An 18,394-nucleotide genomic window follows, 5' to 3' on the forward strand; every position below is an offset into this window, starting at 1 on the left:
TTACTGTGACACTGAAACTGGACTGACTGCCCTTGTGGGGGGTGTGACGATGCAATGGCATGCAAGGCTGTGGCTCGGCCAGTAGGGGGCACTAATGCCAGTGGGAGTTAACAAACACAAGCAGTGGGCTACTGAAACCATCATGAACCACACTCAGCCAGTGACAGCAACACACACACACACACACACACACACACACACACACACACACACACACACACACACACACACACACACACACACTCCTCCAGCATTCCCTGGTGCTCATCCTCATGTCCATCCATTTGAAGTGAAATCCCCCCCCAACCCCACCTGTCCCACCCACCCCACCACTCACACAGTCCGGGCTCACAGGCCCTAAAAGCTCACAGGAGAATATAAACAAAGGGGTGTCTCTACGTAGTTGTCAGAAAAAAAATGAGCTCAGTTTTTTTCTCCCCATCATGCAAGACTACAGGCAAGGTCAACTAAGGTCAAAGCGGTGATGTGGCAAGGTGCGCAACACACACGTCCAATACTGGCCTTCAGTCCCACACAAGAGTATCCTACTGCTGTACAGAGTTACATATATACAAGAAGACATGGGGGGAGTCCTTCAGCACGTAGCCTGGAGCACTCCCCAATAGGAGTCACAAACAAGCACATCAACCTGCTCCAGCCCCGAGGAGGGGCTCACAGATTGGCATTACCATCACAGGGGGAAAAGGAGTGGAGGTCTAGAATATAGTACAGTAGTCATGAATTCAAAAGGCCCACCTTGCCACATCGGAGTGAAGCACAGAAGCTTGCAAGGTATCAGTTATCAGCCAGTCAATTTACACTTTACAGAGAGATGCGTATAATTAGGTTTTTTTTTTTTTTTCATTGGATGCCATACAAGGGAGGAGGAGAGAGATAGAAAGCAAAGCAACTACAGGGTTTTATCAATATACATATCAGGTTGTTCTGTTTCGTTACATTAAACATTATTTATACTTTAGAATGAGAATGCAAGCTTGGCATTTTTATTTTTTTTGTTTCTTAATTTCAAATTCTTCGTTTTGTTTTCATCAGCATTAAGTGGTCGTTGCGTGATGGTGATGTCGTTGCTCTTTTTTCCGCTATTTTTGTTTTTCTTCTTGATGTCGATTTCATTTTTTTTTCATGTGGTTTGCACTTCACCTTCTGAAGAACATGGGGTTGCGCAGGCAGGCGGCTAGTCACCTGCAACACCCGAGGGGTCCTGCGGAGGTCTCCAGGCTGCTGTCGGTGTCGGAGGCGAGGGTCTGGTCGGTGGACATGGAGGAGATATCGTTGACGGAGGAGGAGGGAGGGAGGCTCTCACTGCCATTCACGGCTGCACCTGTGCTAAGGGAAGCAACGGCAGGCGGGGTTACAATGAACAGGGGTGCCCAGCCCAGACGCTCAGACCAGATTTACAACTCATAGATAAACACACAGCAAAGGCTACACACATAGACACACACATGCACCAACACACACACACACACACACACATAAGCACAGACACACAGCACATATGAATACACAATAGGTAGGTAGACTACAGACTAGCACTACGACTGTACACAGACTGAACATGAGCGTGGGAGTTTCATGATGGAGTCCATAAGACGTGTTCCTCTCATTCCATTAAATTGGGTGTTTAGTAAAGAGCAGTGCAATCTGCACCAATTTCACAGAATACAGATAGTGTAGGCCTACATGGAAGTAGCATTTAAGATCAGAACAGTTCGTTTTTTTATAGTTTCCCTAGGGAGAACCATTGAGACTGCAATCACTTCTCAGGGAGCCCTGGAAATAGGCGACATTGGTTTATTTAAGCGTCATTTGCAGTCCAGATACTTACCCTCTATCGACAGTCACTGAATTGGCACATTAAGTGACTATCTTGACCACTCCATTCTAATTCCTACAACCCCTCTTCAGACAGAGTGAGGATCTGCTTTAAGTACGCAGCGTAAGACATGTTGGCCCTTGAGGACCTTGATGGAGAGCTCCTAAGCAGTAGGTATCTATGTGCATTCAAAGTGCCACTCTTCTGTTGTGCCCTTCTGTCCTCTAAAAAAATAATTTGAAATTCCTTGCAGTTCCACATGAGTAGCAGCCCTTGACCACTAGGTGGAGCTGATTTTCTGAGTAAGGAGAACAACAGAAAGGAGAGTCACACCACCAGCACAACAACTCTTGACAGCTTTCCCCATTCGCCTGACACAGAAAAGCTGTAGTGATGAATAGGGCTATTTTTCCATTCTTTTAACAGATGCCACCGCTACAAGGGCAGATGTTTCATATCATGAAAAGCGCAGGACATGATAAGTGCTCTAGATAAATTCTGCTTCCTTGTGTTCAGCAGAAAGGACCTTTCCTCCTTTGCATAAGAGACAGCGGTCATCCATCTCCACTGTCCAGACTAGCAACCATGCGCCTGGTTTTAATTCAGACCAAATAGCCTCATTCCTCCTGAACTCCAGCAGTAGCAGCAGCAGTGGCACATCATCCCTTCTGAATGACCAAGTCTGGACAGGGCTGCACTCCTACAGCACGAGGCAGGAGGAGTGGACAGGATGAAACCTATCATCTCTATGCTGTCCACATGCCATGTCCACTTCAGAGGCCACTACAGAGGGCTTGAGGAGAGAGACAAAGGGTCAGCTCTTTTGCAAAGTCCAGTGAGGAGGGGCAGACATTTCCTCCGTAGCCGACAGGCTTTTTATTTGCTGTCACACTGCTGCACTCCTTCTACCCATCTTATGTTTCTCCCTCGTTTTCTCTCTCTCTCTCTCTCTCTCTCTCTCTCTCTCTCTCTCTCTTTCCCCCACCCCCACCCACACACACAGTAAAGTCAGACCCTGAAAACATGCTCTGCCAGCAGAACGTGATAGTCTGTGAGACAGGCAACTCTGCAGTCCAGAGACCAAAGTAGCCGAAGGAGGGGGGGGGGGGGCACTCTGCCAGAAGCAAACAAATGAAAGCCTTCCGTCCATAAAACGCACATTTATCAGTCATCACGATATTACGGCGCAGGCTTTTGACTTAGTGCTTCTCTGTGGCAAAAAAAGGCGAGTTTAAAGCAAGTCTGAACGGCCTCTCGGCTCAACAGCCCTCTTGAAAGTGAAGATGAGAGGGGCACTGAGGAAGATGAATACTCCACAATGTCCTCTGCCATCCCAGCACTAACTAATGCTGCCATGAATGTCCAGTGCTGCTGAGGCACATGAGAACAGAGAAGACCAGTCAGGGCTGAGAAGAGAGCAGAGAAAAGGAGAGAGAGAGAGAGAGAGAGAGAGAGAGAGAGAGAGAAAAGAGAAAGAGAGAGAAAGAGAAAGAGAGAGAGAGAGAAGAGAGAGAATGAGAACAAGAGGGAGAGAGAGAGTAGAGTATGAACATTGCCGAACTAAAATAATCACTTTTGCTTATAGGAATATTAATGATTAGCCATTTGGACAAAGGACATCTCTCGTGGCCGAGGCAGAGAACAGCTCTCCCTTGTCTATGTGTGCAGCTGCACCAGACACTTGTTTAAGAAGCACTCTACCAGCCAAGCCAAGCCCCTCCATCATCCTAAAAGGAGGTCAGCATTGATTGCAGGACATATTTTTTCCCCTTCTTACACTGACACCAAGAAAAGAAATCAAGGCTTACCAGAGCACTATGCTACATCAACCAACGCCAATTTGTCAACAGCCTGGTAGTTAGATTTATGAAGCATAGGCCTACACATGGGACTGAATATGTCTTCCTCCAATATCCCTCTGCAGACAGGTATCAGCTGAGTCTACAGGTCAGTGGTGAACCCCCACGCCTCAGGCTGTGCGAGTGGTGCTAGCCTACCCTTATCAAATGTACCTTCATCTACAGTAACCACTGTGTTAAGTATAGATTTCCAGTCATGCAGCTTTTTTCAGCCTAGCCAGGGCAATTATAATCTGTAGGCCAAATGTATACATACACACACAGACACACACAGACACACACACACACACACACACACACACACACACACACACACACACACACACACACACACACACACACACACACACACACACACACACACACACACACACACACACACACACACACACACACACACACACAGTACAGCAGTGAAATACTGCCGTGCCACACAAGGGCTCTCCAACTGCATTGCGTATACTCTCCTCAGCACAAGTGCTACCCATCTGTTTAATTGAAAAGAACAAGGAGAGGGGAGGAAGAGAGAGAAAGAGTGAAATAGATATATACCGACAGACAGAGAGAGAGAGAGAGAGAGAGAGAGAGAGATGAAAGACAATGCAGATTAAATGTCCCAAGACTACTAAGCGAGAAAGCAGTTTATTCATTGTCTCTTTTGAAAGCTTTTTTTCATCCTTGCTCTGTGCTCAGAGGAATGTGTCTGAGGGGAGAATGCTGAGACCGAGCCTCCTGTAAACACTGACAGCAGCAGCAGCAGCAGTAGCCTTGCAATCGACTTTCCTCCGTCTGAGCTGCTGAAATTTTGGAGAGCAGCCATGCGATGCACCCCTCTGTCCTGCAAAGCAGTACACTGCCCTCCACTGGCCATAGCCCAGAATGCAGGACCATTAATCAGATCTGCCTGCCTTCTATGAGTAGCCTAATGTATCACCACCACCGCATCACCAAACCTCTACACTTCAGCTGATACGCAGTCCTCAAATCAAATCTCTTTCACAGCACATCCATGGCCAAGTGGACCATAGATAAGACCAATTTCTGTCCTGTGGCTCAACCTTAACTTGCCGTCAACATGAATCAATATATTCAAAGTTTCCTTTTTTTTTAGATGCACCCATTTTGAATGTATGGCTAGGGTCTCTCCTAGCTTCAACTGAATACTGAATACTGTTGTGCTAGATGAAGCAATTGGTTTCCAGTTAGGAGCTACAGTAAATGAATGGCAGTGCCCTTTGGTATCAAGGGAAACATCCGATGGACTCCAACATTTAATATGAAATACATACACACACATACCAGTGCAATACAGTACAATATAAGCTCAATACACAAAACATATTTTATCCATTTAAAGCTAGTTTGAAGAGCAACTAACAGAAAATATATTTTACATAGAGATACTTATTACAAATTGCAAAATGTATTCTTGTCTCAATGAAAGGCAGTTAATTGATATCAATTACATATAATTCATATGTAATGACTACATCATACTTGACTACATCATATTGATAATACATTACAATAAACATTATGTAAATAATTATACACATGCCTATGCAGAATTTCTTATTTTATACTGAAACGTCTGAAACCATTAACAACATCTAGAAGTGCCTACAGTATAGTTAGCGTTGTCCCACATCAAACAAAATGGGGAGACAAGGACAAATGGGAACACACAATGGTTGTCTCTGGTACACGTGAAACCCAATTATTGTTTAAAGTGACTTACAGAGGGATTAGGTTATGCACTGAGAGTACCTGAAGGAGAGGGCTGTCCCTTCACCACACCATTCTTCATTCTCTCCTCAAAGTTCATCACCTCTTTGTAGATTAGCTCTGAAAGAGGCACATTGAGCAATACAAGGCTGGTTTGTACAGAGAAGGAACTGAGGGAAAAAAATCCATATTTCACAGTCATGTCAACACACCCGGCATGTCTCATCCTTTTTTGCATGCTATACTGGGATGCTATCGTTGAGCACCCTGTTTTGCTACTCTGCACGAAAGATTGATTTAACAATTAAAAGTAGATGTATTTCATAACTGTACTGTATATGAAAAAAATAATAGAAGATATACTTTAATGATGGGTCAAGATATTACATTACCAATTACTGGTATATTCTATAGAGCATTTTGTGGGATGTGAAATGGAGGTTTACCTTTCCATTCATCAATGGAGTGTTCTCTTTCATCCAATTGCTTGTCATAGATCTGTGGAGGGGGCTGTGAGGAGAGACATGGACAAAGGGAGAGAGGCTCTTTACATTTCTGAAGTGACTTGCTCTGACATATTACAGCTTCATCTTACATGAAATATTTATTTAAAAACACAGTGTTAAATTGATTTTCAGATGTCCTAGGTTTCCATGGTTTCAGTTCAATCAGGCAGGCAGCATAAGTGCTGACAGCATGCTATTTTAAAACAGTGAACAAATGGCCACAAACAATGCAATGCAATGGAATGCTATTAAACGGCTCAGTGCTTGTCTGTTTTGCACTTAGAAAACATTCTATTTTCTCTATTTTCTGGTGGATGCAGTGCAACACACCTGGACATATGAGGAAGATATTAGTACCACCTAAATGGAATTGTGCAATAGTGTATGTACACCGAGTTAAGCCATTATTGTTTTCCTTTACATGTTATGGGAGATATTTTAAGCATATTAAGCATATTTGCCCATGACTATTACATTTTGGACAACCTGGAAATCACTATAACAGACAAAATATGAGGTGTGACTTCTACTGTAGGGGAAGGAAGATATTAAAAAAGATGGAATGTTATAGAAGAAACTGAGGAATGAGAAAAAGATGGAGGGATAAGGACAGGAGGAAGAAAAGAAAGTGAGGAGCCTGCAGATGATACAGTTCATTTGGAGCAGTTATTATTTACCACTGATATTTGGAAGAGATCTCGCCCCTTCATCAGCAAATGAGTGATAGAGAAAGGGAGAAAACAGCAGAGGTGTTCAGGGAAACGGCCAATGGTAATGTTAAGATCATAAAACATGCCTAGTGTGCTCATCATCATTTACCAAACCTTGCTCATATCACAGTGTGTCAGTTTGGCTAGGATCAACTTTAAGAAATATTGTTAAAAAATATTGTTCCACAACATAATGCGACATGCTATTAATGGAATCTATAAACACAAGCCAATACCAGATGTTAACAGACAGATTAAGATTGTTACTCAGACATACACAGTTACTGTTTGTTCTCATGGTGAGAATGTGTGATTAAATCATTTCAAATGTCCAATCAAAAAGGCTACTGATGGTGTACTGTAGAAGATTAATGGCCAAACACCACCTATATGCACAGTATGTATAACGCTATGGTCATCACATAGGACAGGCTACCAAAGGGCCTGTCCACCCTCAGTCATCTCCTACTGATGAAGGTTTCCAGATGTCTACTACATCCTCAGATAAGTGAGGAGATGGTAAATAATAACACTGCTCTACGAGTGGGGGAGTGAGTGTGTGTGTGAAGGTATGACCTATCTGGACATGTCAGTGTGCATGATAGTGTGTGTGTGTGTGTGTGTGTGTGTGTGTATGTGTGTAGTTGTGATGCCCTCTGTGTACTGTGCATTAATATCAGATTCTTAATTTGACAATTGATCATTATGAATTAACCATTATTAATTCTTTACAATTGAGTGGAACTAAACATGTAGGTGCAGAGTGGCAATAATGATCATTCCATGAGGGCAAACACAAAAAAGAAAACAGTCAACGCAACAAAACATGAGATGAGAGTTACGAAACAAAACACTTAACATACTGATGCACTGATGATGTTTTATCATGTAACAGTAAGTGGCACCAAATGCCAAAAATACAGGTGTATACAAACAAATACAGCATGTTCATACAAATGATTACTTCAGCAGTGATACTAAGTAGACTAAGTAAGTAAATTAAGACACAGAGCCACCAGCTGAGCAAGAGCTGCATCCAGGAAGATTAATCAATACTCACAGCCTCCACCTCAGATGGGTCGTACCACACATTGATGTAGGGGTGCTGTAAGGCTTCATCCACTGATATCCGCTTGGCAGGATCAATAATCAGCATCTTAGACAGCAGGTCTCGAGCCTGGCTTGCTGCAGGTGGGGAGCAGGAGAGCGAGAGAGAGAGAGAGAGAGAGAGAGAGAGAGAGAGAAACTCAGACAGTGCTCAGTCTATGAGATCATCATTAATCTAGTGCCTTGACACTGTGTGTGTGTGTGTGGATATGGGAATTTGGTGTTTGAGTGTGTGCATCTGCACAGGAGAGAACATGATGAACACTTTGTTTACTACATAAAACACAGACTGTAGATTTGAAAGGAATCCTGCTGGAAAATGTATAAGCTGGGATTTGTCAAACCTGAGGCGTATAACCATCTTAGAAAAAGAAAGTAGAAAAAGCATCTTGAATCTATCATGGAGCTCACAGCAATTCTTTTCTCCTCTTCTGTCTAGACTTTAACTTGCGGGAGAGTGACATGCATATTTTTCATCCCTCTCTCTCTCCCTCTCTCTCTCTCCTTTCCCCTCCTCTCATGTCTCCTCCTCTCCCAGTGTGATTTCCCTCCTACGTCCTGTCAGGCTATATATAGCCCTGTTAGTAACAGGCAAGCTTCCCTCATCGTCCAGGCGTCAGTGCGACAGCAGCGAGAGCACACGCAACCCGACCGCCTCCAAAATGGCGTCTCCTCTGAGTCACTAAGGCAGACTGTGGCAACACATATCCCCTCTAGAGACACACACACACACACACACACACACACACACACAACACATGCTGAGTTCCTGCTCTCTCCCCGCTCCTGTCTTTTTTCCTCCCTCTTCTCCTCCTCCTCTCTTCCCATCCTCCTCCTACACCTCCTCCTCCCCACAGTGATGCTCTCGCTACCATGGCATCCGAGCATCTCGGACGCGGTGGGTGAGTTCCGGTAACAGCCACGTCCCCACAGGGGGACCCAGGCAGCCGGAACACACGAGCGCGCCATAGCACCATAGCATCAGGGTGCTTGCCTTCAGCTCTCATGTTGAATCAACAACAGTACGATCCAGAGTGAGATTCATTATCTTGAGGGGATCTTTTTATATCCCGTTTTGAAGAGTGGGTGCGCACATCCAAAGTAAAGTTTTTCTGCAGGTGCCAGACAATGGTATCAGACAGTAGAAAAAGTGTGGTCTGCACACTGCAACTGCTCCAAAATAATAAATTAATAAAGTTTATATTTTGGAGCAGTTGCAGTGTGCAGACCACACTTTTTCTACTATCTTTTTATATCCCCACCAGACTTGGAATTTCACCATTCTGGGGGCAAGGCCACTTGGCCTTCAGTTGGGCATATTTGGTGGGGGGCACAAAGGCCACATGTCAGGGCACCAAGGCCAAAGTTAACTATACAGTAGTAGGCTATAAAATGATCAAAGTTGTATTTAGCCTATTCACTGCAGTAGACCTGCATGCATCACTGTATGAAACATTACAAAAACATGAAACATGACATATTACATATAACTGTAAATCATCTGATCATCTAATAAAAACAGATATCTAGGCTATATATATAATTTATTTTATATTTGGCCTGCTATGAAATCATGTATTGAACAATTTAAATTTAAGCACAGCTCAGCTTTAAGAAACTCAAATAGCCAAGATGCATGCTTAGCATTTTGTGATCATTAAGGCTACTTTCACAAACACTTAGTCAGCTGTCCTCTGATTTACCAATATCTAGGCGATATTTGTAACATTTATTTTGTATTTGGCCCGTTATGAAATCATGTGGAACAATTTAAACACATTGTAAAACTTAAAGCCCAAATTTGGAGACATCCATGCATGTTGAAATTTACTGCAAATTCAAAACTGGATTACTCTGGAACGGCTAACTATACAGGGGACTGCTTTACACCTTTGTGTTCGGTAAGGTCTGCTGTTTATTCTGATATGTGGTTTGTCATGTGTTAAAAGAAGGGTTCGTGAAGTATTCCACCGAGATGAATGGGTAGGGAGATCATGGACGCAAAATCTTCAGTAGAATGTATGATTAAATTGAATTATATTATTTACTTTTCTCGCGAAACGTTCAACACAGCAATTATCGGCTAACATCGTTTAAAAGCTGAGAAAAAGCTCTTTCATGTGATACTTGTGATGTCTGTGTGATGAATAGGCTACTTCGCAAATAGTAGTTCAACTGAGAAGAATGGGTGAATTTAGATGCACTTTCTTTCTTGCGCTGTCACTTTCTCCACTGCGTAAAAGACTACATTAATTTGCGCTGTGAATGCTAAGATTATTTTGACAGGCCACAGGCTAAATAAAAATTATATAGCTATTAGTAGGACACAAAGCAGAATATGAAGAAAGAAGGGGGCACCAAGGCCACCTTGGCCTGTAAACCTATGATTTTCAAAGGGGCTTCACGGCCAACGCAAGGGGCTACGGCCGTCGTGGCCGCCGTGAAATTCCTACCCTGATCCCCACACATACGAGCCGTCGTTATAAAGGGTTATGATTTAGTTTTGTGCAAATGGAGGAGGCCATGGGTTGTTTAACGTTTACTTATGATGCCTGCTTTCCTGGAAGGAATGAGTTTCGGTGAGCAATTTCACTGTAAAGACTCTCCAGTCACCTCCTGTGGCCTTCAATCAGCCACAGTCCTCGTGAGCCAGCTTTATGGGAGCTCACTTTCATCATAAACCGCCAGAAAATTATAGCGTTCTCCTCTCCAGGGCATACAAGCATGCACAAACACATTCACACACACACACACACACACACACACACACACACACACACACACACGCACACACACACACGCACATACACATCCTGATGTAGCAGATGGAATTTTGATGGGTGTAATCTAAGCGTGACTAACAATATTTCCCTACATGTTTTGAATGAGAGTGGTAAGGTCTTAGAGACCTTAACTGAAGGCACCCTTATACATGCAAAACACAGACATGCTATGCACACAGAATAAATCACACACACACACACACACACACACACACACACACACACACACACACACACACTTACCTTTGAGTTTGTTGTGCTCAGAGTCTGCAGGGAACAAGCAGTCGGGGAAGAGCTTGGGGAAGGTGAGGCCTGCGTATTTGGGCCTGTTCTCCACGTAGTTGCGCACGGTTGGCTGCAGCTTCTTCATGAACTCTGGCGACGGCGTGCCCAGCTGCTCGATCACCTTGTTCCACTGGTCGATGTCTGAGAAAGGCTTAGCTGAGGAAAATGCAAGCAGTACTGACCAAGCTCACTACCACTGAATGCTGACCCACTTAACCCAGCCCGAGTAGCCCTGTTTCCTCATGTGGCCGAGGGGGATGGGAGATATTGTGTGGTACAGAGCTTGACATGATGGACTTGGCCCATCTAAACTAAATGGCACAAGTCTAAACTTGCTGTGTGATACTTAATGGCATTCCCTTGCAGTTCCATCTCTTCTTTTACAAACCATTTACAAACTAAAATGTAATTAAAAGGAAAAACAGAGAATAATGACTCTCTATTAAAGGAAACTGTTTGTCACGGTTTATAAAAGTTCATCAGGCCAAAGTTGGTTTGCCATTTCCATGCTTGGGCAGTTTGTAAAGTGCTCTTGGACTATTAGCAGCCAAATACCCTCACAAGTCACACACACACACACACACACACACACACACACACACACACACACACAAAGATGGCTACCTCAAAGGCTTGATGTCAGTGGTTAGCCCGGAGCAATTTCACATCCAATCAGTATTCAGGGATTTCAGCAGAGTAGGCACTTCCATCACAAGAGAAGGTGGGCTTGACTGCAGACTGATGCAGCCTTTAGAGGCACACTCTCAGGGACATCGCAACATGAGAGGCTTCACAGCAGAGCCTTAGAGACAAGTGTTTGGTGCGCTGTCCCTAACATAACACATTGCATGTCAAGAAGCAAAGTTATGACAGAGGAGGGCCGCTGCCGATTCTGTTCACAATGAGGGGCATTTTGAGGCACTCAACAGGCTGGATTCTGCATCATCCATCACCCTGATGAGCCCTGCACAGGGAGAAGGTCAGGGCATGTAATCAAACAAACAGAGCACACAGACCACATACACACACACACACACACAGACACACACACACACACACACACACACACACACACACACACACACACACACACACTCACTCAACAAAACTGGCACAATGTTTATCCTCTTCCCAGGGATACGCCTTTGATTTTAGAAAAGATTTGTCACACATTCGGCCATTCAATTATGGGGCGATGAATAGCCCTGGGGCTACAAACAAGGTCATGTACACAGCCAAATCAGGACTGGACGGCAGCTCTGTTGGCCAACATGTGCTTGTCAACAAACACAGTGGCGGTGCGGGCATTGGCAAATCTACATAATTCTTATACCCACAGCGTGTGATGGATTCCAAGTGAAGCAGAAATGGCCTTGTAAAAAGCCACATGCTCAATTTAATCTAGCCTCCATTTCAGGGGCTTTTTTTTCACTTGATAATCAGGTGGAGTCCATGAAGCAGCATTTCAGCTCAGGTCCTGGTGACCTATTTCTCGCTCTCATTAGCAGCTGGGCTGACCCAGGTGAGCCCCGTGACCAGCAGGGGAAACTGGGCCGCGTCCAGGACTGCGCTCCTCTACCGGACTCATCTGCAATGCTAATGTGGAGACCGCGGAGGCGGCGACTGGGAATAGAGGGCTTTTTAAAAGCCGCTTTTGTGACGAAGTTTTCAGGCTTCACGCCTTTTAAGAAATCTCCCAGAGTTCTTAGGGAGCCTCCGACAATTGTGTGCCATGTCGGGGGCTACCCGTGTCGCTCGTAAGCGGCGCAGTCCTGCTGGTGGAACAGATTTTAATTGCACCCCTGCTCTGAAATATGTCCTAATTAACACCTGAAATACAGTATGCTATTAAAATTAGGGCCATCTCCCAGGTGAGGGGATATAAAAAAGAATGCACATTCATGAGATCTTTAGCACACTCTGCCACCAAGCAACAAAGGCACCACAAAGGAGAAGGAGTATCCTTTAAATTGCCTTCTATGATCACATAGAATGCACAAGGAGATCCATTACAGTCATCTTGTGCATTCTTAAATCGCTGAGCCCACAATCATGAAATGGGAAAGTAGAATAAGATTGCAGACTGGGTTTGGAGTCAATAGAAATCTCGGAGCCACATCCAGCAATCTCAAAGAGATGCTTAGCAACAAAGAGAGTGAGACCATGAGGTGGGGGTTGGAGCTGAGGTAGCCTAGCTACCCTTGGGGCGTCATGTGACAGACACCCCCAAATATATTCTCACAGTGGGGTGCCAGTTCAAACGGACGCCAGGGCATCCCGGAACTCATTACCTCATCCTCACGGAACGCCATTTTCCCCTCCTTTGTCTTTGGGTAGCCCAGTCAATGCAGGAAAAAGAACAGAAAAACAGCATCCGGGAGCATTCATGCTATTCATCTGTCAATTTAGAGTCTCTTCCCTCGCTTCTTACTATGGACTGTGCAATGTCTTTGAGATAAGAAGAAAGAAATGCAAATATAAAATATAAAAATTCATACAAAATATAAAAATGCATTTAAAATATAAAAAGCACATATTTCAGTATATGTATTGTCTTTGCCTCTGAATAGATTTGTCATATTTATCAAAGCTGCTATTTCATTGAAATACACTATGTTACAGCGGAGCAAAAAAATATTTTTAACTTTTGTCAATAAATCATATTATCTGTTTCAAATATCTAAGCTGTTTTTGGCTTTTGAGGGTCAACATCACCTTAGTGAGAGCACAGATGTGGATGATGTCACTGATGGTGAAGGGTGATTCAGGTGGCAAGGATACGGTCGGTGCCTGGAAACAGCACAGTGCCTCTTATCACCTCTCCAAAGATGCAGCCTACTGACCACATGTCCACTGCAACCACAGCCACAGAGTGTGCAGACATTACACACATTACACACCCACTCACACACACCCACACACACACACACACACACACACACACACACACACACACACACACACACACACACAAACACAGGAAGTACCTTCCATACATGTACCATTACAGTACATATGTCATTCCTGTATACAGACACACACATACTCACAAACAAACACACTCATAAACTCACACAAGCATCGCCTGTGCAAACACACCACGCAAAGGCGTCAGAGTTGTGAACGTCATGTAGATGTCATCCGTGCTGATATAACTGAACCCGTTTGCCTGATTCAGTGAGTCACTAGCCAGCATCCTGTTATCATACTGCTCCCTGCGTCCTCATGATTAGCCTTCTCTCCCCTCTGTCTGCCTGCACATTACTCAGAGCCGGGAAGAGTCATTATTTTAAAGTTATTCATTCCCTGCACCTCAAAGATTGCATTATTTGTACCACCATGGGTGGCAGAATTGAAATAAAATGAAACAGTAGTACATTATTATAATTATAATAATAAACCCTCTCTTCACATTGGAAGCCTACACCCTTGACAACAGCTCAGGAACCAGTGGAAATCATTTCCCCGTATAATGTTCACCTGGGTGAATGCTTGTGCACCTCGGCCTTAACAGGGGAAATGTTCTGTTCTGTACCACTCTGTTCAGGGTATTCTTATTACGTTTAGTCTCCTGGCAACCTTTCAGACTAAGAAATCAAGGCCACTGCTGAGTCAATGCCTCATTGCAGAGCCAGGCTTAGCAGCACAATCATGCCTTCCTTCACAAAGCACTGAAGGCCACAGTACTGCAGGCTACCGTAAGTCAGAGAGTTAGCCAATAGAGTTAAAGAGTTTAGAGTTATGGGGGATTAATGACTTAAACAGAGCGCGCAGTGAGATTTGCTTTGTGTTTATCAGTACCTAAGAAGCCCACAATAAGCCATGTTAGTCCACAGATCAATGCAGCTAGAGCCCAGATGCAATAAAAGAATAGACAGAGAGGAAGTAGACAAATGACAATCCTTACCCTAGTCCCTTAATGAACTAATCAGTCTTCTGTCTGCCATTTAGCTTTCAGGGAAGCAATTTCTGTCTTGTGTAGTGGGAGTACCAGTGTTAGCATCATGAAAATACACTTTAAGGAGATGAGCCAGTGCCACATGCAGACTCACACACGTCTCTGTGTTGATTTGTATGGAATACTGTTATGGCAGGACAGATCTATCCATCTTCAACAGTTTTCATGGGTATCATGTGAGGATTCATTAGATGATATTTTTCCATTTTATTTGTCATTTTTGAGATGTTTTCACCAAAGCTTCAACTATTCAGGTAGTCGTGATGACTGCTGGAGAGAGAACCTGTTTACTGCCTCCCTGTGCCTCATCCACAGAGCTCTAAAACTCTAATTAACGGCACACGCTGTTCCATGGGGAGAGGGTAGAAGCTACCCTCCCTGTGAAGTGTAACCGGGGGCTTATGGTTCATGACCTCAGAATGTGTGGAGGCTCGCCAGGAGAGGGGTTCCGGAACCTTCCCCAATTAGATGACTCATAAATATTCCGATGAGCAGAGAGATGCTCGGTGTCAACAAGGGGATGGGAAATTAGCCGGAGAGTGGGAGTTATCCACGGCGCTATTGGGAGTGTTTAACCAAACAAGAGAAGGCTGTGAACTGTGCACATCCATCATGGGGACAGAACTGCATCAGGATAAGAAGACACAAAAGGGCTTAGGGCGCTCAGGAGACTTCAGAGAATGACTTGCTCAGGTGCTCTTCTGCGACGGGTGAAGTGAGAATCCAAAGAAAAAAGAGTTTGCAGAGGCACTCTGAGGTTGAAAAAGTATAAAAAGCCTTTAATTCATCATGGCAAGAACTGGTTAAAAGCACATGGGCCTACGTGTTGCGGCCATATTGGCCTTCATCAGGGCATAGAAACAGGAAGCACAACAAAGCTTAAAATGGACACCCTTAGGTGTTCAGTGGGTGGAGCCTTCCCATTGTCACACACCATGTGACTAACAACAAGTAGGTTGAAAAAAAAAAAAAAAACAATTGGCAAAATAATAACAAAGAGACATCTCACTAAGTGAGAAAGAGAGAGAGAGAGAAATAGATTTCAGTTGAGAAAGTAATAAAAGTACACAAATAAATGTCTTTTTTAACCAGTTCTTGCCATGATGAATTAAAGGCTTTTTATACTTTTTCAACCTCAGAGTGCCTCTGCAAACTCTTTTTTCTTTGGTGCATCAGGATAAGATTTCATATGCAGTTCCATTCATTTGCAGTTTGTTGTTGCATTTGGGGTCAGAGTTTGTATGCTACCACATCAGAAACCCAGAGACTGATATCACATGATCATGTGAGATTATGTTAACGACATACCACTGGAGAACCATGATGCATATTTGAAAATAGGTTTGTGTGACATTAACTTACATCAAAGTAAGCAGCAAAGCAAAAAGGCTAGCCAGGTTAGATTAGCATACAGGCTATAGGAGACTAAAGACAAGGGTTAGACTGACTACTTTTAGTGAGCAACACACTGTATGCCCTGGATGGAAAACAGATGGAAAGAAATGCTAGGGCCACAGTGAACTGTGCAGAATGAATTATGTAGCAAGATACTGTATATGCTAGCCTACATATATGTGAAGAATAATGTGTCTTCAGATCCATGTGTAGTATGTGAACCCAATGTTTAGTGAATGTGTAGCACATGTCTTTAAACTGTACAAGCTAAAACCAATGGCTCATACTGCAGTCATCTGAGCAAGGATACAGTCCCGGCCAGGGAAGAGGATTTTGTGGCGCACCATTTCTCCCATTATGCACCCTACTGACCAAATATCCACTGCAGGCATAGAGAGGAAAGAGGAGGGGAGGAGAGCAGAGGTTAGCATCCGTGAGACAGACAGAGAAATGTACTGACATGGAGAGAGACAGAGAGAAAAAGGCCAGATCAAGGAGTCATTAGAGAGCCATGGTTATTCAAAGCCAGACAAAAAAAACAATTAGTGCTAGTGACAGTGCAAACACACAGACAAATGACTATTGCACCGATCAAAGAGCAAGCCATGGAGACCCTTAAGGGGACAAGAGTGGTGGCAGGAAATCTATAGCCCCCCTGCCGCAACCCTGCCACCAGCAATCCCTGGCCAGACCTCGGTCCAGTGTATTAATTGAGCAGCAGCGTTGGACTATGGCGCAGCAGAGGTTAGCATGCAGACACGTGTGGGCATGAGACTAAGTGAGCTGGGCAGTCGCACAGCTGCCTGGCCACTCCATTGCCAATGCTTCATTCACACACAGGTTTACACCGTTTGCAGTAACACTAAAGAGACTGGGAGGTGACTTCCCCCTTGGCATTCTGGGAGAGAAAACAAGAGCCTGTTGTTCTACTCTGACAGCTGTGGGTTTCGGGCTTTCTTCAATCTTCAATAATAAGCTATATTCATTCACATTCCTTAAAGTAAGCCCTAGCTCTGTGGTGGTTTAAAGAAAACAATCACAATGGCACAGATTCAGAATATTTCTGTTAATCCCTCTACATTGTCAAAAATGCAACAACAGCATATCACTATGGTGTCTACGTTATGTGATCTCTTAATGGGCCAAAACACACCACACTACACACAAGTGGTACTGCAGGCCTACCATTCTCTTTGTAGCCCATGCCCAGGATGACCTCTGGTGCTCTGTAGTAACGTGTCACCACATAGGGCGTCATCATAAAGCTCGTGCCCGCGGTCCTTGCCAGCCCAAAGTCCAAGATCTTTAGCGTGCAGTCCGACTTCACTACTATATTGCTAGGTTTCAGATCCTGTGGAGGGCATTCAGAGGGGATATGAGACGTGAGAATAGATGCATTTATTTCTCTCTTTTCAGCACTCTTCCTCTTGCAGGTAAGTGGTGCCTTACCCTGTGTATGATGCCAGCTGAGTGAAGGTGTTTGATGCCACAGAGCATCTGGTAGAGCAGGTATGACATTCTCTCATGGTCGAGTTCCATCTGAATCACCTGGCACAGGTTGGCATCCATCAACTCCATCACCAGATACCTGGCATGGACAGAAGGAGAATTTTCATTCAGCAAACCTGATCACACATCACGAAAAGACATCTAATCCAGCTGTTAATATACTCTTTCCTCCTATTGCATAACATAAATGAATAGAAATAAGATGCACATGATTCAAAATCCCTATCAAGAACTACTTCAAACACTAAATGCTCTTAATGCTAATGACACTTGTGAATGGTGATTATGAGCAATAATGTCAATGATATTCCTCTCTACAATACTAAAATCTCAGAGGAAACACAGAGACGATGCAGTGATACGACTCTTCAGTTCCAAGTGACAGTGTCTATATTGATTAATGATAGTCAGGCCACCTCAGATAGCAGAGAGGCAGCCATTTTATCCGGAGGTGCTGACAGACTAGATTTATCACGTTGTAATAAAGACTACACACTCGCATCACTGAGACCCCTCATTCTCATTCCTGATAGTTCAGCATGGGTGATTCTGAACAACAAGGACATTTGGGATATGCTCATAGTTTGCTACATGATTTCACACAATCTAAATGTGTTTTATATGTATTGACAAATGGAAACCTCACACGTCATGTTTATGCGTCCTTTAAATAGTGTAGGATTGTTCATCCACACAGCCGTAGGTTAAATCAGTTGCTAA

General features: G+C 43.9%; 1 protein-coding gene across 8 annotated transcripts in view; it reads right to left on the reverse strand.

Moving 5' to 3' along the window:
• Nucleotides 1-331: 331 nt before the first annotated feature.
• mapk10 (mitogen-activated protein kinase 10) overlaps nt 332-18,394 on the reverse strand; it is a 44,046-nt gene continuing 25,983 nt past the window's right edge. For 3 of the 8 annotated variants that reach the window (XM_048258444.1, XM_048258447.1, XM_048258446.1), the window contains exons 6-14: nt 17,615-17,753; nt 17,351-17,516; nt 16,476-16,547; nt 10,771-10,953; nt 7,698-7,822; nt 6,605-6,631; nt 5,868-5,931; nt 5,464-5,541; nt 332-1,342 (exon numbers count right to left, since the gene is read on the reverse strand). In XM_048258444.1, the coding sequence (XP_048114401.1) occupies nt 1,200-1,342; nt 5,464-5,541; nt 5,868-5,931; nt 6,605-6,631; nt 7,698-7,822; nt 10,771-10,953; nt 16,476-16,547; nt 17,351-17,516; nt 17,615-17,753 (997 nt within the window). In that variant the 3' untranslated portion in view covers nt 332-1,199. Of the gene's footprint in view, nt 1,348-5,434; nt 5,542-5,867; nt 5,932-6,604; nt 6,632-7,697; nt 7,823-10,770; nt 10,954-13,593; nt 13,666-16,475; nt 16,548-17,350; nt 17,517-17,614; nt 17,754-18,394 lie in introns of all 8 variants that reach the window. The other 5 variants (XM_048258452.1, XM_048258449.1, XM_048258448.1 and 2 more) reach the window with 5 other exon arrangements.

Source organism: Alosa alosa, chromosome 12, assembly GCF_017589495.1.
Source record: "Alosa alosa isolate M-15738 ecotype Scorff River chromosome 12, AALO_Geno_1.1, whole genome shotgun sequence".
Classification (NCBI taxonomy): Eukaryota; Metazoa; Chordata; class Actinopteri; order Clupeiformes; family Clupeidae; genus Alosa; species Alosa alosa.